The sequence below is a fragment of the Paramormyrops kingsleyae genome, chromosome 3 (genome assembly GCF_048594095.1).
Source record: "Paramormyrops kingsleyae isolate MSU_618 chromosome 3, PKINGS_0.4, whole genome shotgun sequence".
NCBI classification, from domain to species: domain Eukaryota; kingdom Metazoa; phylum Chordata; class Actinopteri; order Osteoglossiformes; family Mormyridae; genus Paramormyrops; species Paramormyrops kingsleyae.
In genome coordinates, this window is record NC_132799.1 from 33584870 (window position 1) to 33608848 (window position 23979).

At 44.7% G+C, this 23979-nt stretch overlaps 2 protein-coding genes across 2 annotated transcripts; one reads left to right on the plus strand and one right to left on the minus strand.

Annotated features, from left to right (window-relative positions):
• Positions 1–3332: 3332 nt before the first annotated feature.
• LOC140588380 (uncharacterized) lies at positions 3333–5173 on the minus strand. The gene is made up of 2 exons (XM_072710380.1): positions 5153–5173; positions 3333–4224 (listed from the first exon to the last, which is right to left on the minus strand). The coding sequence occupies exons 1-2, from the start codon at positions 5161–5163 to the stop codon at positions 3345–3347; spliced, it is 891 nt and encodes a 296-aa protein (XP_072566481.1). The 5' UTR covers positions 5164–5173; the 3' UTR covers positions 3333–3344.
• Positions 5174–12786: 7613 nt separating this feature from the next.
• Positions 12787–15178, plus strand: LOC140588381 (uncharacterized). Its single transcript, XM_072710381.1, has 6 exons — positions 12787–12852; positions 13107–13172; positions 13362–13463; positions 14060–14506; positions 14637–14709; positions 14904–15178. The coding sequence occupies exons 3-6, from the start codon at positions 13395–13397 to the stop codon at positions 14921–14923; spliced, it is 609 nt and encodes a 202-aa protein (XP_072566482.1). The 5' UTR covers positions 12787–12852; positions 13107–13172; positions 13362–13394; the 3' UTR covers positions 14924–15178.
• The last annotated feature ends 8801 nt before the right edge of the window (positions 15179–23979 follow it).

A 23979-nucleotide genomic window follows, 5' to 3' on the forward strand; every position in this document is an offset into this window, starting at 1 on the left:
TCAATCAAGAATAATGTTGGATCAGTGTTTAAATAGTCATATATTTTATTAAATGTACACGTGGTTTGGTTATTTGCCTTTTGATTGAAAGTACACTGAGAGGCAGGGAAAAAGTCTCATTTTGACGAGTAAAGTGTATCTTGCCTTGCTGGGCAGCTCTCTGGGTGCTCAGCACCCCCAAAGCTCTGAACCTAGAATCGCCCCTGTGTGGGCCTATCTGCATTCACCATTATCACTGAGCATCGGCCCCTGCTGGGCCTCAGGAGGCTGGCTATTGAGAATGACCCCACAGGACGTAGGGGCTGGTGAGTACTGGAACTGGATCCATTTTAATGGACTATTATGCTCAGAGATGGCTCACGTCACACAAACGCGGATGCCCTGTCGCGCAGGCCTGTTTCTCCTGACCCAGTCCAGCCAGGTGACCCTCTCTGTGGTTAGGCTTCTGTTGCTTCTGTGGATGGACTAGACTGCCCACAACCTCAGGTGGTGCAGGGGGTGGCCATGAACTTACAGGCTGGGTATTCTCTCTGCCACAGTGATTCTGACCCACAGTCATTACAGTGTGAGGATTCTGACATCAGTGTGGTGTTGGGCTGGTTGGAGCGGGGTGTAGCAAGGCTCCCTTGTCGGCAGTTGAGAGGTTCCTTAGGCTATCTCAGGAAACTGTGGATTGAATACACTCGCCTGTCTATGGTTGGTGGACTGTTGTGCCGCACCGGGCGCTCATCACATTCTGGGGAAGGTCAGGCCTAGGTGGTGGTTCCGTTGTCCATGGTGCCAGACCTCCTGCACCAGCTGCATGGTGGACCGGCTGCTGCACATTTTTCTGCTGACCGTGTGTGGGAGAGGGCCAGAAAGACCTACTATTGGCCTTTTATGTTGAGGGACATTAAACGATGGTGTGAGCAGTGCAGGGCCTGTCAGACTCGCCAGTCCCCTGTCCCTAAGCAGAGGGCTCCTATGGGGGGATCCCAGGCAGGCCGTCCACTACAACAGGTGGCTGCTGACGTCCTGGAATTGCCGGTGACATCACAGGGGAACCGGTACATCTTGGTAGTGGAGGACTACTTCACTAAGTTTGTGAACTTGTATGCACTGCCTAATCACACAAACAGTGGCCCCCTGCCTATTCGAGGACTATGTGTTAATGCACAGGGTCCCGGAGGTTCTGCATAGTGACCAAGGCCACCAGTTCGAGGCGGAGGTTGTCCAGACCCTCTGTCAGTGACTGGGAATCAAGAAGACACGCACCACTGCCTACAACCCCAAGTCAGATGGTATGGTGGAGTGTCATAACAGGACTTTGATTGACCAGCTGGCTAAAATGTTGCTCTCCCATGGGGGTGAGTGGGACTCTTATTTGAAACAAGTAGCTTTTGCATACAACACATCTGTACATGCCAGCACTCATTTCACCCCTTTCTTCCTGATGCACGGCTATGAGGTGCTGGTGCTCGCTTGTGTCCTGGATAGTCAGGGCCCAGGCTCTCTCCCGGCTTTTGTGTCTTCTCTGGTGGAGAGACTGGGTCCGCTTTCAGGGCAGCCAACCTGAACGCCACAGAGGCCCATGAGAAACAGAAACTGTATTATGACAAGGGTGTTTGCCACCGTGCCTATGCAGTTGGTGTGTTGGTGTGGCTCCACAACCCCACTGAGAGCTGCACTAAGCTGGCTCTGCACTGGAAGGGCCCCGGTTGGGTGGAGCAAGCCCTGGGCTCTGGTGAGGAGGCCGCTTTGACATATCGCATTGTGAACCCTCTGGATCCGCTGGAGAGGGCTCAGGTGGTGCATCATGACAGGCTGAAGCGGTACACTCTGCCTCTTCCTTCACAGGCTGGTTCTGAGACTTGTCCTTCTGTTCCAGCGTCTCCTGCCTTGGGGGTGTTGCCAGACTCTGAGTCTTCCCCGGCTGGGGACATGACCATTGAACTGGAGGCAGGACTATTGAGGCATGATCCTGTGCATTCTCGCGGGGGGCGTGTGGTACGGCCCTCCGCACACCTTCAGGACTTTGTCAGGCTTTGAGTGTTCAGTGTTTTGACAGTATTTTTTGTTCTCTTTCTTCTCTGCTGTGGTTTGTGGTTGTTTTGGGGTGTTTGTCCTGCGGCAGGCTCTGAGTTTTATTGCCTATGTTGATTTTGTCTGTAATGAAATGAGGACGTTTCTTGTGTCTGGGGGGGGGGGGGACATATGTAAAAGACTGTTCATGTTGGATAGGTGTCTTATTGTGAAGGCATGTTATGGGATAGAGGAAGTGTAAGGGGAGGTTCTGGGTTGTGACGAGGAGGAGACGGTGTTGGTATGGTAATAAAAAGACTGCAACTTGAGTTGAACATTAACGGGTCTCCTGGACACCTCCCTGGTGAAGTGTTCCGGGCATGTCCCACTGGGAGGAGGCCCCGGGGAAGACCCAGGACACGCTGGAGGGACTATGTCTCTTGGCTGGCCTGGGAACGCCTCGGGATTCTCCCAGAGGAGCTGGATGAAGTGGCCGGGGAGAGGGAAGTCTGGGTTTCCCTGCTTGGACTGCTGCCCCCGTGACCCAACACAGATAAGCAGTAGAGGATGGATGGATGGATGGACTTATTTTTTTCTTCTTATAACTGGTATGGCACTTTTTTGTTAACGTGTAAAATCTCAATTTTGTTTCTGATCTACCTTTGCTAATTAGTGGGCCTAATGGGCTGCTCTGAACTAGCATAAGAGTTTTACTTTGAAAATGAGGTGTTTGTTAAACAAGCATCTTGTCATATTAAGATACATTTCAGTTTTGAAATAGTTTTTTATATATTATGGTTGACGTGCTTAGAGTACTTTGTTGTACTAGGCTGAAAAGCCATTTTTTCCAGTATCTGTAGTCCAAATACCAGCAGTAGAGGGCATCAACAGTGTATTACCAGAGTAAATAACCTTCATAAATATTTTTATATTTTCAGTATAAGAAGTAGTCAGTTAACCTAGAAATTAAGAGTAAATGTAAGTTTAAATGACACTGGTAAAAAAAAAAAAGTTCTGGATCTTATTTCTAGTTAGGAAATTAAAAAACTTAAGTAGACCCAAGTTTAAGTTAGTATTATGGAAATTCTGAAACACAAGTAAGTTTTACCTAAAAATAGATACTAGAAACTTTTAAATTGAAACAGATCACACATTCAAATAATTCATGAGAGGAATGTTAAAATTAAGTTGACTTTACTTGCAAATTGAAATTTTAAGCACAAACAAAAACAGTAGTTTATACAAAGAATGATCTTGTTTGATGTACATTACATGTAACTTTTTGCATCACATTTTTAAGAACTTTAAGTAAATCAAGCAGGATATTTTCATCAGTGATGTTGCTACTTCTTCCAAAAAGAAAAGGGACAGCAGAAAAAGGCAAATTTCATTATCATCTTTTGCTTCTTCTTCTTCTTCTGGCTCTTCTCAGTACCATCTCCTGACAGATCTTCAGCATTCACGTTGAATGATAGTTCTTCTCCGGTGGTCTTCTTGACAGCATCTTCTTTTATTTCATCTACCATCATCCCTTTGGTGTCTTCCTCTTCCTCAGCTCCTTCTTCTGGGATGGTCTCCAGCCATGATCTCTCTCCATGTGCCACCATAACTTGCAGTCTGACCACATCAGCATCTTCGGCCTCCTGAAAGGCCACATCATTTTCTTCGTCTTCCTCAGCTTCTTCTCCCTGGGAAGTCTCTAGCCACGTCCTGGCTATATATGCCGCCATGTATTGCCATCTCTCCGCTGTGACAACATCAGCATCTTGAGCCTCCTGAAATGCCAGATCTGTATCTTCCTCTTCCTCGGGTCCTTCTTCTTCGATGGTTTCCAGTAATATTCTGCCTCCTTGTGACACTATACATCCTAAAACATTCCCTGTCCTATTCTCTGCTTCTCCCTTAACCTCCTCCACATTCACTCCCACCTCACATCCATTCTCCTCACCTCCATTTAGTACAGTCATTACACTCATATCAGCCTCTGTCCACCCCATCTCAACATCAGAGGCCTTCCCTTCAAATTTCCCCCTCTCTGCTACCTCCACCTTTTCCCCATTAACCCCTTCCAATCCCTCCTTATCCCCCCCAACCTGGACAGTGGAGGGTGTCGCTGGTGAGCACTCCTCCACACCCTCTCCCCAGTCGATCACCTCGTCCCACAGGTTCCAGGCTTCCCAGTGTTGGGTGTTGGTCCAGGCAACAGCTCTCTCAATTCGCTTTCTGGGGAATAAATGAGACAGTTAACCAGCACTTAACAGTGAAAGTTAAATGAATAAAGGCTTGACAGATCTTCAACCATACAGCTGCTATAATTACAATAAATAATTCTAGGGTGGTTTACACTAAAAAAAAAAAAGTGCAGGAAAGATTGGAGAAAAAATTAAAATACACCATATGCACAAAAAACAGTAAATGACACCAAATTATAAATAAAATAGGATAGGAATCAACAGCGCTCCACAACAAGCGAATACACAGATGAATAATACTAAGAACTGCGTTAACACTGATGAAACTACGAATATTTTAAAGTTTTTATTCCGTGCAATATTTTATTTTTTTTAAAATGTAATGGTAAACTAGAAGCATCTAGCTTACTCCGCAAGCAATGTCCCAAATTGTTTTAACACTTTACCATCCAGTACAGTGGGGGTTCCCAGCCTCCGGTCAGTGTACCGGTATCGTCCGCGCTCAATATACCACCGGGCGGCGGGGGATAGAGGTGCCAATTACCGTCCCGTTTGTTACGGGATCGCGCCGCATTGTTTCTGTTCACATTGCCAATCTCCCACCGCTCGGTAGATTTTATCGTGGGAACCCCGGGGAAAAACACCGCCCTTTTACCGTTCAGTGAAATTTTTGTACTGTACGATAGAAACGAACATTGAAAGGATGGGAAGCCCAACTAAACTAGCCTTTCTGTGGAGAATTTACTAACCAAACAGGTGTCTGTTATCATTTAAATATATGACCAATCCTAATAACAATAAAGACCACGACGGTTTTAATGACATTAAAAATATGCAACTTTTTTACAGTATTATACACATTTACTATGTTAGTATAGTATAAAAGACTAAATAATCAAACTAGCACAACATAATTTGAAGGATAAAAATTAATTTTGGGGAGCTAACATGCTGCTCACCTCTGCGTCATTTTCACTCCAAGTTTGTTGTGTTTTAAACGGTAAAGAATGTTTACGTTGTTTCTATGGAAACTACCCTCACTGTACGCTTGATCATAACGTAAGGGCAGGTATGTAATAACTGGTTAATCGGTTGTTTATGCTACATGCGTATTACATCAAAATTTGTGCGTAGCGGGCATTTTACCAGGGAATGTCGAAGGTGTCATACGTGGGTCAGATGTATAAAGTTTCTTTTCAAAGTTAAGAAAGTTTAATATATACAAAATTTTTAGACTATTGAAATATGTATTTTGTTAAGGAAAATGGGGCTGATATGCTATATTCACAAGTCTGTAAGCCTGGTAATAATGGTTCTTTAAATAACATTTTACTAAGTATTTTAAATATTTGAAATACATAAAATACAATCTCAAGTATAGGTTTAAATTAACACTATGGTCAAGCGCCATATCGCACTAATATGACTGGATGTGCTGTCCTGGGTTGGTTGACCTGTTTATATAGGCTAATTCTAGGACGGGGGCTGGGAAATCTGATCATGGATCAGTATAGGAACTTGCTGGTTTTAAAATGCTCACATTTCCAACTCTGCTTCGCGACCCTTCCAGAACTTGCCGTGACCCACAACCCGTGGGTCGAGAATTGCTAGTATAGCAGATACTGAACTAGCAGCACAGAGGCTACAGGGGGATCTTGATTTAATTAGTGACTGGGCTGATAGCTGGCTAATGAAATTTGATGTAGACAAATGTAAGGTAATTCATGCAGGGAGCAGAAATATAAAGTACAGATATTTAATGGGTTCCACTGAAATAATGGAAGCTGATTTTGAGACAGATCTTGGTGTGTATGTTGAAGCTTCCATGTCCCACTCTAGCCAGTGTGGGGAAGCAATTAAAAAGGCCAATCAGATGTAGGGTTACATCTCTTGGTGTGTGGAGATAATACCCCCAATCCTTCAGCTACGAACCACTGTGTCACCGATCACTGGTAAAATCCCGTATTCTATGGTAATTACATATGAAATGGCCCATAAGATTTAACAATGGGGATACAGGGAGGAGGTGAGGTGTCTGCCAGAGTGGTTTCAGCACAATAAGAGACTTAGCAGAGCACGCTGCAGCTGGTATGAAGAAGGCCCATCAGCACCTCTACTCCCTTAGTTGTCTGAGGACGGCCTGGATGTTACCTACAGTCCTCACAAATAGGTGTGCTATGGAGTCCATCCTCACAAACAGCACAACATCATGGCAACTGCCCAGCGCGGGACTGAAAAGTGCTACAGAGCGTAGTGACAGTAGCATAGAACACATGCTGCAGTCAGCAGTCCAAGGCATTAATTTATTCCACCAACCACTAGGGGGCAATCAGCCCAAGCATACCAGTAATAACGATAATAATGATAATAATGATAATGAACACTTTATTAATCCCCGTGGGGAAATTCTTTTTTACGCCTCCCTCAACTTGCTCTTTGTAGAGCAAGTTGTCCGCGAAGGGCAGCCACCCGTAGCGGCGCCCAGGGAGCTGGGGGTTGAGGGTCTTGCTCAAGGACCCGCAGACGTGCTGAGGCTGGGCTTGAACCGGCGACCTTGTGATTACAGGCACACGGCTTGGAGATCATAAGGAAGGGGTGTGGTTCCATGGAGGGCATGGGGTGGGTCCGCGTTTTTGGGATGACCTGTCTATCAGCCAATAATTACACATTACACTCCTGGGGACCCATTGTTATTGGCTGACTGAGAGGCCATCCCAAAAACCTGCAACCACACCAGCCCTCCATGGAACAGGTTGGCCATGATCAGAACATCCATCCATCCATTTTCTGCAACCGCCTATCTCATTAAGGTTCACGAGGCGTCCGGAGCCAATCGCAGAGGCTATGGGCGCAAGGTAGGGAACAACCCAAGATGGGGCGCCAACGCTGTCACTCCATAGCAGTGCGCAGACGCTCACTAAGAGCAATTTAGACACAAGTTCAGCTAACTGCATGTTTTGTTTTGTAGGAAGAAGAACCCAGAGGAAACTCGTGAACACAAAGAGAACACGCAAACTGCACACACTCAGAGCCTTAGTCAGGAACGGACCCCACAGCCTGGGAGGCCTCATTGCTAACTACTGAGCTAAAGTGGTTTTAAATAGCGTCTATTTTCATTACAGCTAATTGTCGTTTTTTTTGGGGTATCAAAAACAATCTGCTGTACACTCTTGGGTGCTTAGTGCTACTTAGTGTTCACATTAATTAAACGGGCAATATTTTTACATTATTTTTTGCATGAGTAAAATAATAAGCTCCGGCTCGATATCTCAGATATCCCACATCTCATGGATGTCCAGGAGCTCCCTGACACCTGCAAACGATACACAGTGTCCTGGAAATATGCCTTTGCGTTATTCAGCGACGGTAAGCGGGGCTCTTATTGAATGAACATAAAGCGGTATACAGTATGACCATATTACCGCCCAACCATAGCTAGCACACCCATCCACCACCACCTCCTAATCCGCCTTCCCGAAATCAATATGACTAAGGTGGGATGTCTGCAAGTGGGTGTACAAAATGGTTGGATGGATGGATGGATGGTTGGAAATGAAAGGCTGGGTTGCACCAACATGTTTTAACTTTTAAATTGGATGAATTCTAGACTTATCTACTAATCCTGTTGCACTAAAATTTAAACCTAGTTTAAATTTAGTTTACAGTTAATCCTGGTTAAATCCTTGGCAATCTCAGTTTAATTTCCACTTGAACGTTGATTCAATTCAGGGGGCAGTGTGTGGCTCAGTTGGCCACACACTGTACAACGGTACAACTGTTTCACAAATATAATTTTAGCATCTGACAGATCTATTACTTATTATTAAAGTAATAATAATAATTGATACTTTATTGATCCCGGTGGAGAAATTCTCTTTTCACTAGCCTCCGACTGACTATCTGTAGGTGAGAGCAGATTAATTATTATTTTTAATCAATTACGCATATGCTACATATATACTTGAGAAATCAACACAATCCTAACTAAACAATGTCAAGAGTAATCATAAATGTGTTGTGATTAAATATGTTAGTTAACATGCCAATTTCACTTACAGTAATATTTGTGTTGTACAGTTACACCTCTACTAGATTCGCTGATCTTGGATCCGACAAATACATTAACAAAATGTAACTCTTTATGATGTTAGTGCTACACTATACATTTTATTGTGCTAAATTATAAGTGAAGTTAATAAGCTTTGCTATGCAATTTACCTTTTACCTAATTAACGTTAGCTAACTTGCTAACGTTAACCTTTTTTTCGACTTATTTCCTGTTAAGGAGAGTACAGTGCTTTTACATGAATTCAAGTGTATCTATACAGAGATGAACAGTGAGAGAGTTAGTTTATTTTAATGCAATTAAAACTATTATTATGAAATTATTATAATTGCAGTACATTCAATTTGTCGCCGTTTTTGAGGTTCTCAATCTATTATCTCAATCTATCAAAATTTTTATAAAAAATGGAGCACTGAAGTAAAGAAATAATAACTTGGATTATATAGGTGTCACACCCTGCTCCGTACGATCCCGATGTGTGCCACGCCCCCCTCATTACCTCGTGTTCTTCCCTGATGGATCTCACCTGTTGCTCGTTTCCCTCAGCTTGTCTAGTGTATTTAGTCCTTGTCAGAGTCAGTCATCCCCAGATCAGTCATTGTTGTATTGTCGAGTATTGTCCGTCTGTCGTGCAATAAACCCACGTATACCCGAAGTTCTGGCTGCCATTCGCCTGCTTCCCTGCTCGCCCACCGACGATCGTGACAGAATGATTGATCTCCCCGAAAGCACGAAGCAGCAGTCCGAGCACCACCGGCTCGGACTGCTGCAAGCCTTCGTGTACTGGCAATCCCAGCCCGAGGTCCAGGAAGACCCGGTAGCCCTGGAGCTGGCTAGCCGGGGCCTGCTCCAGAAGGAGCGCCCGTCGGGGCAGGACTACCCGCTAACCAAAGCCCGGAAATGCCTCAGTCGGCTACAGCGCCGGCTCCCCGAGCGAGGGGAGAAGCAGCAGGAGGAGACTCCATCGCTCTTCCTGGGAGCCTGCTCTCTCCTCCCCGCCTGGGATGACACCGCCGCTACCAGCCTGGCCAGCTTCCGCCCGGAGAAGCCGCCCCCGATGGAGGCATATAACTACCGGCCGGCGCGCCTGGGTCAAGGCGGAATACGCGCCGTGTGGGACGCTGTTCCCCGGGTGCCCAAAGCCCTTAAAGGGACAGCGCCAACGCGCTCGGCACCCCTCCTGCCTGCTCCGGACCTGGCTGATCCGGATCTGCCCGCGGCACCGCCTGCTGCAGCTGCCGCCGATCTGCCCGCGGCACCGCCTGCTGCAGCTGCCGCCGATCTGCCCGCGGCTGCACCGCCTGCTGCCGCCGCTGACCTGCCCGCGGCTGCGCCGCCTGCTGCCGCCGCCGACCTGCCCGCGGCTGCCGCCGCCGACCTGCCCGCGGCTGCCGCCGCCGACCTGCCCGCGGCTGCCGCCGCCGACCTGCCCGCGGCTGCTGCTGCCGTCGCTCTGGCCGCGGCACCGCCGGCTGCTGATGCCGCCGCTCTGCCCGCGGCACCGCCTGCTGCTGCCATGCTGCCAGCAGCTCTGCCTGACCCGCCTGTCCTGCCTGACCCGCTTGTCCTGCCTGCTGCAGCTGCCGCCGCTCTGCCCGCGACACCGCCTGCTGCAGCTTCCGCCGCTTTGCCAGCGGACCCGCCTGTCCTGTCTGTCTTGCCTGACCCGCCTGTCCTGCCTGCTCTGCCTGCAGTCCCTGCAGCTGGCACCACTCTGGCTGCGGCGCCCGCTGCGACGCCCCCTGCTGGCCGCGTGATGGCGGCGCCCGCTGCGGCGCCCCCTGCTGGCCAAGTGACTGCAGCGCCCGACGAGGCGCCCGCTGCTGGCCGCACACCCAAGGTGCCCTGCCCGAGGCCGCCTCTCCCGTCCTGCCCGCGGCTCTGGCTGCCCCGCCTGCGGCCACGCCCGAGGCTCCGGCTGCCCCGCTTGTGTCCTCCCTCCTGACTCCCTCGCCCTTACCCCGGCAAGGCCAACGCCCCCCAGGACCCCGCCTTTCGGTGTCCCGTAAGGGACGGGGACATAGGCGTCGGGCCCGGGTCCCGCCCGCCCTGCCCCCTGGCTCGCCCGTTCGGCCCCTGGCTGTGGCTCGGTGGCTGCCTGCGGGTCCTCCGGCTCGGGGTTGGCGGTCCCCTCCGGGTCCCCCCCTGGATCCTCGGTCCCGCCTCCGGGTCCATGTCGGCCGCCTCCGGGCCCCCCTGCTCCGGCTGGGCGTCGGACGGCGCCTTCGCCGTCTCCGGCAGCGCCTCCGCCTGCCGCGGCTTCCCCGTTTGGCCTGCCTGCACCGGTGTTCCCTCCTGCTCCCTCCGTATCCCCTCCGTCACTCCCTCGTCCCGTTCCCTTGGCCCCTGGGTTGTCCCCTCCTGCTCCCTCTCCCCTGCGGCCCCTCCGGCCGCTGCCCGTCGCCCGCCTGGGCTCCCTCGTGCTCCCCTTGCTCCTCCTCCCTTTCCCTTTCTGCCTCCTGTCTCTGCTCCTCTGCCCTCTGTGTCTCCTCCGTTCACTCCTGGCCCTTTTGTTCCGCCTTTCTCCCCTTCTGTGTCTCCCTTCTGGGTTTGTCTGTCCGCGTTCCCCGTCCTTTGTCGGGTCCTGTCTTTCTTTTCGTCCTTGTTCCTGTTCTGTGTCTCTGTCTTGTTTCCGGTTCCCCGTTGATGTTTTTGCGTTTTGTTTTCCAGGTCCTGTTTTCCCGGTTCGTCTCGTCCGTCGCCTCTCCTCTGGCGCGCCCGGTGTGCGCGCCTTTGGGGGGGGGTTCTGTCACACCCTGCTCCGTACGATCCCGATGTGTGCCACGCCCCCCTCATTACCTCGTGTTCTTCCCTGATGGATCTCACCTGTTGCTCGTTTCCCTCAGCTTGTCTAGTGTATTTAGTCCTTGTCAGAGTCAGTCATCCCCAGATCAGTCATTGTTGTATTGTCGAGTATTGTCCGTCTGTCGTGCAATAAACCCACGTATACCCGAAGTTCTGGCTGCCATTCGCCTGCTTCCCTGCTCGCCCACCGACGATCGTGACAATAGGGATAATTATTGATACCGTTTGATATGGAAAAATTATCATAATAAAATATTTTGCCATATTGCCCAGCCCTACACACACACACACACACAGTATAACTAAGTCTACTTAGTTATACTAGCAGTCCTTATACCTATTTAACGTTAGCAAGTTAACTAATGTTAATTATAATTAGGTAAAAGCTAAATTACATAGCAAAGCTTAACTTCACTTCTAATTTAGCACAATAAAATGTATAGTGTAGGACTAGCGACATATACAGTTACATTTTGTTAATCTAGTTGTCGGATCCAGTAAAAATTAGTCGGTAGTGAATGTCCAGTCCCGCTGTTAATTAATAATGTCCGTGGCACTGACCTGTCAGTCAAAAACTTATTAGCCAATGGGGACGCGTCCCTGAAAAAACCCGCCCACGACAGAAGTTTGTGTCAGAATTGTAAACAAAAAGTCAGGCAGCGCAAGCGAGGAAGCTGGCAGCGTAAACAAAGGAAAACATTATCAAAAGACCAATCATGTGTTTGCAAGTTATAAATTTTACTTTTGAGATGACATTTCTTGCTTCAGTTAGTTTTTTTTTCTTGTCGAAGCCTTGTTTTTGCTTGATGTCAAAAAAGTTTTGCTTGATAGTATTGGCACAAATCTGATTCCATAGTTTTTAAAATCTCATGGTCTACCATAAAATATGCATTATCTGTCAACTTGCATGAAATATTCCCAAAATGGCAAGAACTACATCAACTGACATAACAGTTAATGCACTGAGATAAACTAAGAGTGGTATGTAAAGCCAGAAGGCAGTACAGTCTAACACAAAACTTTCAGTTCCAGGCCGTCAGCATCTGGAATCGGCAGATGAGTCTGTTGCTGAAAGATGCCTGGAGGTCATCTTGGATGAGGTACAATTACACATTAGATAATAACACTTTTGTGCATTGCTAAAGGAAAAACATAAAAATATGATAAATAAGAATATTACTTTTAACTGGTTTTGGTTTATGTCTAAAGATTTCGGATGAAAACATTGGACAGGCGCAGATGACCCAGGAAATCAGTCCCGTGTTCTGTGGGCCACTCGTTGAAGTCAGAGTAAGATCCGACAAATATTCACCTGTCCTATTGATTAAAATAAACTGATACATTTCATTTATTGGAATATCATCAGTCTCAATGTACTATGATGCCAAGAATGAGTAATTATGCACAAATGTTGCTTTCCTTACAATCAGTAGTACTATTATTATAATAATTGTTTCTTCATTTATCTGAATGCAAATTTAAAGTCCTGCATTGATTTCACTTGCTTCTGTCATGCAGACGCACAACCTTCCGTAGCAGCAAACGGATTGCCTGTGACATGCTGGCTTATCATTTTGATAAAATGAAAACAAACACTACACTGACCAAAATCTAAGATATATCTGTAATCTGGTGACATTGTGGCTATGATACTCCTTTTCAGGTTTTTATTTACCTGCGATATATTGTCTTTCTAGGTCATTCATGCCATGCTGGAGTGCAGTAGCAGAATCTCTGAAGATACAGTTCAGCTCTTTGTCCAAGGAAATTTCTGAACTGAGTCCTGAAGTGAGTGTTTTCTCCTCTGTGCTCTTTGATTCTGATATAAAAGTTTTCTTGTCCATTCACCTGGGATCTCAATCTTTTTTGTTCTGAAGGGCTTTCCCCTGTGCATTAGGTTATATTAGGTTCATGCCAGGTTTTGCATCCATTGGTATTACACTATTTGTCGTTTCTATACATTTGTCTGAATTTGTTGAACTTGTGAAATTAAGTGTAAATGCTGTTAATTTCTCCTGTGTCTGCAACTGGTAACTGGGAAGCTGCAGCAGTATTCGTCTTGCTGCATCCTGGAGGCTACCAAGTGTGCCCCATTTCACCATCGTGTGGTAAATAGTCACTTCTGTCCTGTTTCATTATACTGTGTGCCCTGTCTATTCCGGAATCATTTTCAACAACTCAAAGTGTAACTTTTAAGACACTGGTGGCGAATGGCATTATAATAAGTCATAGGATTCAGTAGGATGACCATCTTTTGCCTATGGAATTCATGGGTCTCATTCTTACCTTTGAAACAGCAAGCTGACACATTCCTCGGGCTGGACGGACTCATGTCGGCTGAGTGGGATGAAGCCCAGACAGACGTCCAGCCAACAGGGGATCATGTGGACGACCGCCAGGTAAAATGTTGCTTGTGTTTGTCTAGCACATCCATTATTACTGACATTCTGAGTGGCCTGGTCAGCTAAGCCCTTAAGAATGTGCAAGAGGCTACAGTTGTGACATGAATAGGGTAGAGTATCAGCAGTGGGTGTTGCATTTAGTGCTAGTGTCTTGTACCCAATGACTTTTATTATGTTAGACCAGTGGTTCCCAACCTTTTTTAACTCACGGCCCACACAGCCAAACACATATGTTTCCGCGGCCCACTGCAAAAGAATTTAAACGTGTCGGGTTAACTAAGTACTTTTTAGTTTTTTTTAACTAAGTACTCGGAAGCAAGGCTGTTAATTGTCTTTATTGAATAAACTGGTAATTTATTTAATTATATATCAAATTATGATTTATTTGATTTTGACTAGACATTTTTTATTATATTAACAATATTACAATTTCTATTAATAATAATTGGCGGGCCCCCTGCAATACCATCGTGGCCCACTAGGGGGCTGCGGCCCACAGGTTGAAAACCACTGTGTTAGACAATTACTATATCATAATCTTCCCACAATTCAGTGCCAAATTGATAAATACTTATACTCCTTTGTTTCCACAGACAGTGTTGTCCCTGCCTGCCATGTCACTCGACGGCCATTTTGCTGCCCGAGATGCCCAGGGTGTCACGGAGCACACGATTCGCTCCGTCCTTGGTGACATTAATGACACCCTAAGGATCAATCAGAGGAAGGTCTTCCATCTGATGTTGGTCAGTCCCAGCAATGTGCCCTGCATACAGTCGCTGCCGGGCCCCTCGGACTTGCTGGTTTCTGACCAGGAAAAGAAAATCCTCCAGTGCAAGCTGCCTGTGACCCCAAGCCCCGAAAGAAATAGACAGCCAGGCATCTCCAATGAAGAGGAGAATCAGGCCAGCAGCAGAGACGAGGAGCCCACCCCTCCCTCAAATCAGCCACCTCTGGGCAATGCACGAAGGAGGAGGCGCAAGGGACCCCCGTTCTTCCTCAGATTCCTCCCAAAGTACCAGAGGATCGGGGTAACAACCAAGGTACGGTCCGATTCTGCAAAATCACAAAACAAATTACGATGAATTATGGTCAGACTGAAGCAAGATGAGTATTTTGTAGGGATTTCTTTGACTTTGTAAGCAGTCATTGATGTTTGTCAAAAATCCTCAGACCCTCCAAAATGGAAGCCCGGAGGCTGAGCTGGTGGCCTCGCCCAGGCAGACCTTCAGTCCAACCTTTCTTGGTGAGCAGATTTCTCAGCACTTTTGGGGTTCTGCTGTTACAAAAGGCACAGTAGCATATATTGCTTAAAGTTTTCTAAATCAGTGTATTATTTGGAAATTTATAGTGTATAGTGTGTGTAGATTAGAGTAATGGGAGAAGCTGAGGGGGCTGAGGGGATAAACCAGAAGTCTAACATGGAAGCCTGTTGCACAGGGTCAGCCACGAGTCGGTAGAACGGGGCTCCTTCCTCCGTTCCCCCAGTGGATGATGCCTGCACAAGCTCTGCGCAGAGAGAGCAACACGAGGCCACGGATCTTCGCAAGACTCCGACGGGCCCTATCTAAGCATCTCTGCTGTTTAAAATGAGCCTGGCTGTGTGTGATGTAGAAATGTATTAGTAGTCATACCTTACATTCAATCCCTGCTGCTGTTTGCATTTAAATCATTCAATTTGCTGTTATTGGGCATCTAAAGATATCCACTTTATAATATATACTTTTTCTTAACTCTTAATATAAAATATATTTTATATTATAATTATTTTATATTGTATTGCTATTTTATTAATCCACTTGTATTGTATTGTAAAGCAGTAATCCCCCTGCCCCTGAAATTTCACCCTCCCTCACTATTAAAACTTTCATTTGTATTCTTAGATCTTGATTTGAGTGTTTATTCAAAGCTGAGTGGGACAAGGTTGGGAAATGTCAAATATGTAATATTCTCCCTCTATAGTTAAAATACTTATAAACATTGTACATCAGGAGAAAGTGTAAAAAATCTTACAGTAAATGTTCAGTCTAATGGTTTCATATAAAGTACAACATACCGACAGTGATTTGTAAGTGTGGCATGGTGGCCCAATGGGCAGCACTACAGCTCTGGATTTGAATCGTGCTCCTCCCTGTTTGTGTGAGGCTTCCAGGTGCTCCTTGGGATTGTATGGCACTTCTCTCACAGTGCTGAAACATACCTTTAGTGTGTAAGAACTCATTCTAACTCATTGGCCTTTAGTTATATGCTACTGTGTTAATCTCTAAACATTTACACCAAGCTTAATGATTGTGAACAAATATTTGTTATGATAAAAAAGGGTGATTCTCATGCTTTAATTGCAGGCTCCGGCGCTCAGATCATCCTGACTCAGAGTCCTGCAGTGGAATCAGTCGCTGTAGGAGACACTGTCACTCTGAACTGCCAATCCAGCGACTGTGAACTTACGTGCAGCTTAGCCTGGTATCTACAGAAACCTGGAGAAAGTCCCAAACTTCTCTTCTCCTCAGTGGGTAGCAAGTTGTCTGAGGTTCCAGACCGTGTCTCCAATAGCCGTGATGGCACAAATTTCAGGCTGAAAATCAGTGCAGTGCAGTCTTGACCGACCGGATTCTGGCTGGTTCTCTTCCACAGGTCTATGTTAGTGGTCTTTTCAGGCCATCTAATGTTGAGGATGTATCGCAAGCACTTGTTGATGAAAGTCTGTATCTTGTTGGTAATATTTTTGGTTACCTGCCACTTCTTGGACGCATACAGGAGGACTGCTTTCATGTTGGTGTTAAAGATTTGAATCTTGCTTGCTGAGTTCCCATTTGGAACTCTTTGGAGTTCCAAATGGGTCGCAGAGTGTTGAATGCGAACCTTGCTTTGTTGATCCGGCTCCTGACGTCTTCATCTGTGCCGCCAACGCTGTTGACTACGCTTCCTAGGTAAGTAAAGCGGTCGGTTTCCACCAAGTCTTCCCCCTGTAGCTGCAGTGGATGTTCTTGTCGGTTGTTCAGCCGCATCACCTCTGTTTTTCTGACGTTGATCTTCAGGCCGGTCTTTTCTGCCTCCTCAGCGAGCCGGGTAAGTTTGGACTGTGCATGTTGCTGCTTGTGGGACAGAAGGCTGACATCATCTGCAGAATCCAGGTCCTCCAGCTGCTTGGTGAGGGTCCACTGGATACCGGTGTTGCTGCCCTCTGTGGTTTTCCTCATGATCCAGTCCATAATGATCAGGAAGATTGTCGGTGACAACATGCAGCCTTGCCTCACTCCGGTTTTTACTGCAAAGGGATTGGTCAGTTTTCCTTTGTGAATGATCTGGCAAGACGAGTCTTCGTATAGCTGTTGGATGATGTTGATGAGCTTCTGCGGAATTCCGTAGTGCTGCAACAGTTTCCAAATGGTCTCCCTGTCGACGCTGTCGAAGGCTTTTTCAAAGTCGACAAAGATTGCGTACAAGGGAGACTGCCATTCGATGGACTGCTCGATGATAATACGCAGAGTGGCGATGTGGTCTGTACACGATCTGTCTTGTCTAAATCCTGCCTGCTCTGATCTCAGCCCCTTGTCCAATGCCTCCTTCAGTCTCTCCAAGATGATTTTGGATAACACCTTGCTGGGGATGGACAGCAACATAATTCCTTGCCAGTTGCCACACTGGGATAGGTCACCTTTCTTGGGGAGCTTCACCAGGTAACCAAGCTTCCAGTCGGCAGGCACTTGCTCCTGCTCCCATATCTTCATTAGGAGAGGATATAACATCTCCGCTGCTGTTGCCGCGTCTGCCTTGAGAGCTTCTGAAGGGATGCCGTCAGGCCCTGGTGCCTTTCCATTTTTCAAGGACTTGATGGCTTTGATGATCTCTGCCTTGTTGGGTGGATTGGTGTTGATACAGAGGGGCTCTTCTGCTGGTGGTATATCGGGAACTGTTTGCGGTGGTGGTCGATTCAAGATCTCATCAAAATGTTCCACCCATCTTCTTCTTTGTTCCTCGTCACTTGTGATGGTTTTCCCCTTCTTGTCCTTGACTGACTTACTTGGGTTGAAACTCTTTCCTGACAAGGTCCGGGTTATCTCATACCCTCTCTTCATGTTGTTCTGCTTGGCTGCTGTTTCTGCCTCTTCTGTCATACTGTACATAAATTGTCTTTTGTCCCGTCTGGCACTCTTTTTTACTTCTCGATTCACCTCCCAATATTGTGCTCTGAGGTCTGTTTCCTCACGTTGATCTTGACATCTATTAATTTTCTGCTTTACCTCCTTCCTCTTTTCTATCATTTCCCATGTCTCTTTTGTCATCCACTCTTTCTGCTCCCTCTCCTTCTTCCCCAGAATTTTGGTGCAAGCGGCCTTCCAGATCTTCTGTATTTCTGTCCAGTGGCTCTCTATTGTCTCTTCAACCAGATCCCCCAGTGCTTCAAAGCTGTTCCTGACTTCACAGTTGAACTGTTTTGTTTGCTTGTCATCTTTCAAAAACTGTATGTTGAACTTGCAGTGTGGTCTTCCTAAAGAGTCACAGAAGGATTTCAACTTAATCTTTAGTGTTGCCACTAGCAACTGATGGTCTGAGGCTACGTCTGCGCCGCGCCTTGCTCTGACGTCCAGCAAACTTCATCTCCACTTACGGTCGATGGTGAAGTGGTCGATCTGGTTGTCAGTCTTCCCATCTGGTGAAGTCCAAGTGGTCTTATGTATCTTCCTGTGTGGACAGATGGTGCCACCTATGACTAGGTCATTGAAGGAACAGAAGTCTGTGAACAGCTCTCCGTTCTCGTTGCAGGTGCCTATGCCATGCCTGCCCATGATGAGTTCTCTGTCTGTGTTGTCGCCTCCCACTTTGGCGCCCATGATGATCTTAATGTCTCTTTGTGGAGACTGGTCGCAAAGGGATTGCAAGGAATTGTAAAAGTCTTCTTTTTCTTCTGCTTGCACTGCATTAGTGGGTGCATAGCATTGAATGATGGTGATCTTCCTGCCCTTGGAGTGGAACCTGGCTATCATGAGCCTTGGTGAGACTGGTTCCCATGCCAACAGCGCCCTCGTAGCCTCTGGTGCCAACAGTAGCGCGACTCCTTGGGTGTGCTCGTGGTCCGCGTCTTCATGCCCGGAGTAGATTATGGTTTCACCTGAAGACAGTCTGGTCTGACCGCTTCATAAGAACATAAGAAATATACAAACGAGAGGAGGCCATTCGGCCCATCGAGCTCGCTTGGGGAGAACTTAACTAATAGCTCAGAGTTGTTAAAATCTTATCTAGCTCTGATTTAAAGGAACCCAAGGATTCAGCTTGTACTACGTTATCAGGAAGACTATTCCATACTCTGACTACACGCTGTGTAAAGAAGTGCTTCCTTAAATCCAGTTTGAAATGTTCTCCCGCTAATTTCCACCTATGGCCACGAGTTCTTGTATTTGAACTAATGCTGAAGTAACTATTCGGTTGAACAGCATCCAAACCTGTTAGAATCTTATAGACCTGGATCATGTCCCCCCTCAGTCTCCTTTGCTTGAGGCTGAACAGATTTAGCTCAAATAACCTTTCCTCGTATGACATTCCTCTAAGACCAGGAATCATTCTTGTGGCCCTACGCTGCACCTTTTCTAAGGCCGCTATGTCCTTTTTAAGATATGGTGACCAAACCTGTACACAATATTCTAGGTGAGGTCTCACCAAGGAGACCTCCAATTCCATTCCAACGGGTCTCACATAGTCCGAGAACCTTGATGTTGTATCTTCTCATCTCACTAGCCACCTGTGCTGACTTACCACTTTCATACAGGGTTCTGATGTTCCAGGTCCCTATCCTGGTCTTGGCCTTGACCGTAAGAAGACTTGTCAGTGAGCCAGCTTCCCGAAGGCTTTCACCAGCACGCGTCATGTACCTAACTGAAGAGGAGTCTTCCCGCCCAGGCAATTGTTGGGATATACTTGCTGTTGAAGTTTCTGTAGCATGGCTTTTTCTTTATAGGGTAGAGTTGCTAGCCCCACGCCCAACCCTCCTCCTTTCTCATCCTGGACTTGGGATCAGGCAATGGTGGAGTTTCATGACTACTGTAATTCACTGGATTCTGGTGTTCCTTCATAATCTGAGACCCTGTACTGGATGGTGAGCGCTTATTTTATTAATTTTTTTGTTGAATTTCATTCTGAGATTTGGTAATCATTAATTGTTTGTGATATGCATAATAATAAAAATAAACAATGGACCGCATGGCATAATCTAGTGTTGGGGCATGGCAGGGGGTTGTCATCTGAAATAGAGGACTAATGACAACAACCAGAAACAGCTGATCACACGGGGATTCCACATGAGGTTAACGAGGGGGTGTGGCACACGGAAGGAGGGGACGATCGGGGCAGGACGGGAGTAGTGTTGGGTTACATTCTTTATTGTTTTGGAAGCCATTAAGAAAAAAATATTGTTCTTGTTTTATCCTGTTCATTTTGTGTTTAAATGCTAAAGAAAAAAAAACATATTTAGGTGTAACTTTTTGGGGGCCGGGAACCAATTAATTGGTTTTCTATTATTTCTTATGGGGAAAATTCGATCAGAGCACTAACTTTTTAGGATTCGAACTTGAGTTCTAAACGGATTAAGTTCAAGTTCTGAGGTACCACTGTATCTCGATATGACGAGAAACTTTCTCATAATTTTGACTTAATATCTCAAACTAAAGAGAAACTTTCTCATAATTTCGACTAAATATCTTGAAAAAAATGAGAAATTTTCTTGTAATTTTGACTTAATATCTCGAAATAATGACTTAATTTATCAAAATAATGACGTAGTATCTCAAAGTAATGGTTTAATATCTTGAAATAATGACTTAATATTTCAAAACAGTCATGACCTGCTCGTTCGATCCTCTTGTGTGCCATGCCCCCCTCATCACCTCGTGTTAATTCCTGATTGTGATCACCTGTTACCTGTTATTTTCTGCTTGTCTTGTGTATTTTAGTCTGCGTCTGAGTTAGTTTCCCCAGATCTGTCATTGATGTGCGTCGTTGTCTGCCCTGTTCGTGAGAATAAAACCCTATTGCTTTTGGATTATCGTCTGCCTGCCTTGTATTTCGCCGCTTCCTGCCTGCTCGCCAGACAGCGGTTATAACAAAAACAATGACTTACAAACTTGATATAATGACTAAATATCTTAAAATAACAAGAAACTTGTTATTAATCTCAAAATAACGAGAAATTCTCATAATTTCGACTTAATATCTCGAAATAATTACTTGATATCTCAAAAATAATAATTTAATATCTCAAAAAACGATAGTATCTCAAAATAACGAGAAATTTGCTCATAATTTCGACTTCATATCGAAATTACTTACTATGTCGTTATTTTAAAATCTTAAGTCATAATTTCAAAATGAAGTCAAAATTATGAGCAAATTTCTCGTTATTTTGAGATACTAAGTCATTATTTTGAGATATTAAATCAAACTTACCAGTTTCTCAATTTTGAGATATTAAGTCATTATTTTGAGATATTATCTTGAAGTAATGACTATCTCGAAATAATGACTTAATGTCTCAAAATAATGACTTAATATTTCAAAATAACGACTTACAACCTCGAAATGACTAAATATCTTGAAATAATAAGAAACTTTCTCAAAATTTTGACTTATCTCAAAATAATGACTTAATATCTCGAAAAAAATACTTAGTATTTCGAAATAAGAAATTTGCTCATAACTTCGACTTCATATTGAAATAATGACTTACTATGTCATTATTTTAAGTAGTGCTGTCAAACGATTACATTTTTTAATCAGATTAATCACGGTTGCTGTGGATTAATTTCAATTAATCGCGATTAAATATTCATTTTTAATCTATATTAATCGCATTTCATTTTGCATGAGCAAACAGACTCAAGAAAAAAGGGAATATATGTGCACTTAACATGTTTATTGAACATCTTGAACACGAGTCGGATGCATTCCATCTGCCACAGAAGTGCAATACCATGGACCCATATCAAAAAGCAAGATTTTTTGCTTAGCCGGACAAGTTGTCGGATTTAAGGTACCTCAGTTTAAATGGTCTTTATCTTCGTTCACTTACAATTAGCCTGAATTACCGTAAATCCAACAAATAATCCGACTAATCATGAAATCCAATTCTAGCCCGGTTAATTGCCACTCTTAGCAATATCAGTTAACACATTACGCATGTTGCTTTATGTATAAAACTCCGTAGCAACACGTTCACAAATAAGTTGGACGGTATAGTGTGTGCGACCGATTTAATGAGCCACAAATGAGAAGTAGTACTTAAACAGTATAAAACTACAACTTTCCCTTCTGTTGATAAAGGGCGCAGGCATCTTGGATTCTGAACTCGGGATCCTCTGTGCTGCTTCGAGATATTTCTCGGATCTCTGAGAAACGGGAGGTGTCACTTCAGGCTTCAAAACTCCGGAATCCGACTCGGAATAAGAATTCCAAGGGCAAATGGAATGCACCAAAACTGCCCGAAATGGGTTGACAGAGACATTTCAGGGATTTTGAGTCATTCTGCGCTGCAGATGGGTTAATTGTGTTAAAAATTTAAATCAAATTAATCATGTTGATGGATTAATCCGTGTTAACCCGTTAATTTTGACAGCCCTAATTTTAAAATATTAACCCTCTGGAGTCGACGGAGTCGTCGGCAATGCTGCGTATCTTTCCTGTGTATTTCAGTTCATAACTCGCTGAAATCTTATTATAGAAACATGAAAAAAACGCTGACTAAATCCGTAATCTGTCTTCTTTTCAAAACATCCATTGTCAGAAGTATTAAAGTTTTTAAAATTAGGTTAAATCAGCAAAAAATTAAACCATGTCACCTTACTTTGTTTTACCTGCATCAAGGGCGTGTAGTGCCGCTGTCACCCGAAGATCACTATTCGCATTCCAAATAGCCACATTAGCGCATATTCAGATCGCATTTGCATGGTAATTTGATGAAAAACGCAACTGCAAAATGCGATCCAGATACATCCCCATCAGCGCCATAAAGAAGGGGGGAGGTGTGGCCAGGTGTCAATTGCTCATTCATACACATGAAAGTTGCTACATATTCAATGAAAGGAGCCAGAAATAGTGACACGAGTTAGGTTTTTCTTTATTTATCCAACTGAATGTTGCAATTACACCATTTAGTCATCTTCATGTAGCCAAGACTTTGGTGATCATTTATCTGGGATCAAAACAAACTTCCACCATTGCTTACTATGTACTTTTATTGTTATGGCAAGCGGACAGAACAGGAGCGGACCCCAATATGCAGTACAACCAGCCTTTATTTTTAGATCCGAAAACACCAAAGCCAGAGGGGATAATCCAAGAGAATAGCCGGGGAGATCGCCAGGGTCCAGTAGCCGGAAGGTCAGTCCTACGGGTAGCGATGAGATGGGCCGATGACAAGTCGGGTGGATCCAGGAGGGAAGGTTGGGAGATCGAGACAGGGCAGGCAGGCGAGTCGAGGGAGACAGGGCAGGTGAGAAGGGCGAGACAAGCAGGGCAGGCAAGACAAGCGGGGAAGACACAAGACAAAGAAACACTCGGTAAGGCTCCAATACATGGCAACAATACTTCGCAACACTGTAGTGTTTTGTCCACTTTAAATAGTGGAGGGACAGACAATTATGTGGCAATGTCTACTTGGTCCCGCCCTCTGGGCGTGACATTTATAATGTTTCTGCAAGTGTTCCAAGCTGCATTTTGCAATGTCTATATTTTGATGTCAAATTACAAACTTCACATAAATCTGACATATTTACAAAGTACACTAAAATTAAGATGAGTTTTATGCCAAAACAAATATATAAGAAATAATTTATTTGCCATGAATTAAGTTTATGATGTTGAATGAAATGTAACCATGCCTCAGTCAGTGAAAGTGTGCTCCCTACCCCTAGACTCCAGAGGGTTAGGTCATAATTTCGATATGAAGTCAAAATTATGAGTAAATTTCTCGTTATTTTGTGATACTGTCTTTTTTTCGAGATATTAAGCCATTATTTTGAGATATCATGAAGTAATGACTTGATATCTCAAAATAACGACCATTTTGAAATAACTTGATATCTTGAAATAATGACGAAATGTCTTGAAATAATGAGAAACTTTTTCAGAATTTCTACTTAATATCTTGATATGACAAGAAACTTTTTCGTAATTTTGACTTAATATCTCTAACGAGAAATTTTCTCATAATTTCGACTAAATATCATGAAAAATTTTCTCGTAGTTTTGACAATATCTAATAATAACTACTTAATATCTAAAAATAATTACTTAATATCTAAAAATAATTACTTAATATCTTGAAATAACGACGTAATATCTCAAAATTATGACTTGCTATCTCAAACTAATGACTAATTACCTTGAAATAATGAGAAACTGACAAATTTTGACTTAATATCTCAAAATAACGAGAAATTTCAACTTAATATCTCACAATAATGACATATCTCGAAATTGTGTGAAACTATCTGATCATTTTGACTAATCTCGAAATAGTGACTTA

Excerpts from the sequence above, each read along its gene's own strand:
- LOC140588381 (XM_072710381.1), top strand. The coding sequence starts at position 13,395 with ATGTCGGCTGAGTGGGATGAAGCCCAGACAGACGTCCAGCCAACAGGG. Across the intron at positions 13,464-14,059 it reads ATCATGTGGACGACCGCCAG|ACAGTGTTGTCCCTGCCTGC; the intron begins GTAAAATGTTGC and ends TTGTTTCCACAG. Across the intron at positions 14,507-14,636 it reads GGATCGGGGTAACAACCAAG|ACCCTCCAAAATGGAAGCCC; the intron begins GTACGGTCCGAT and ends AAAAATCCTCAG.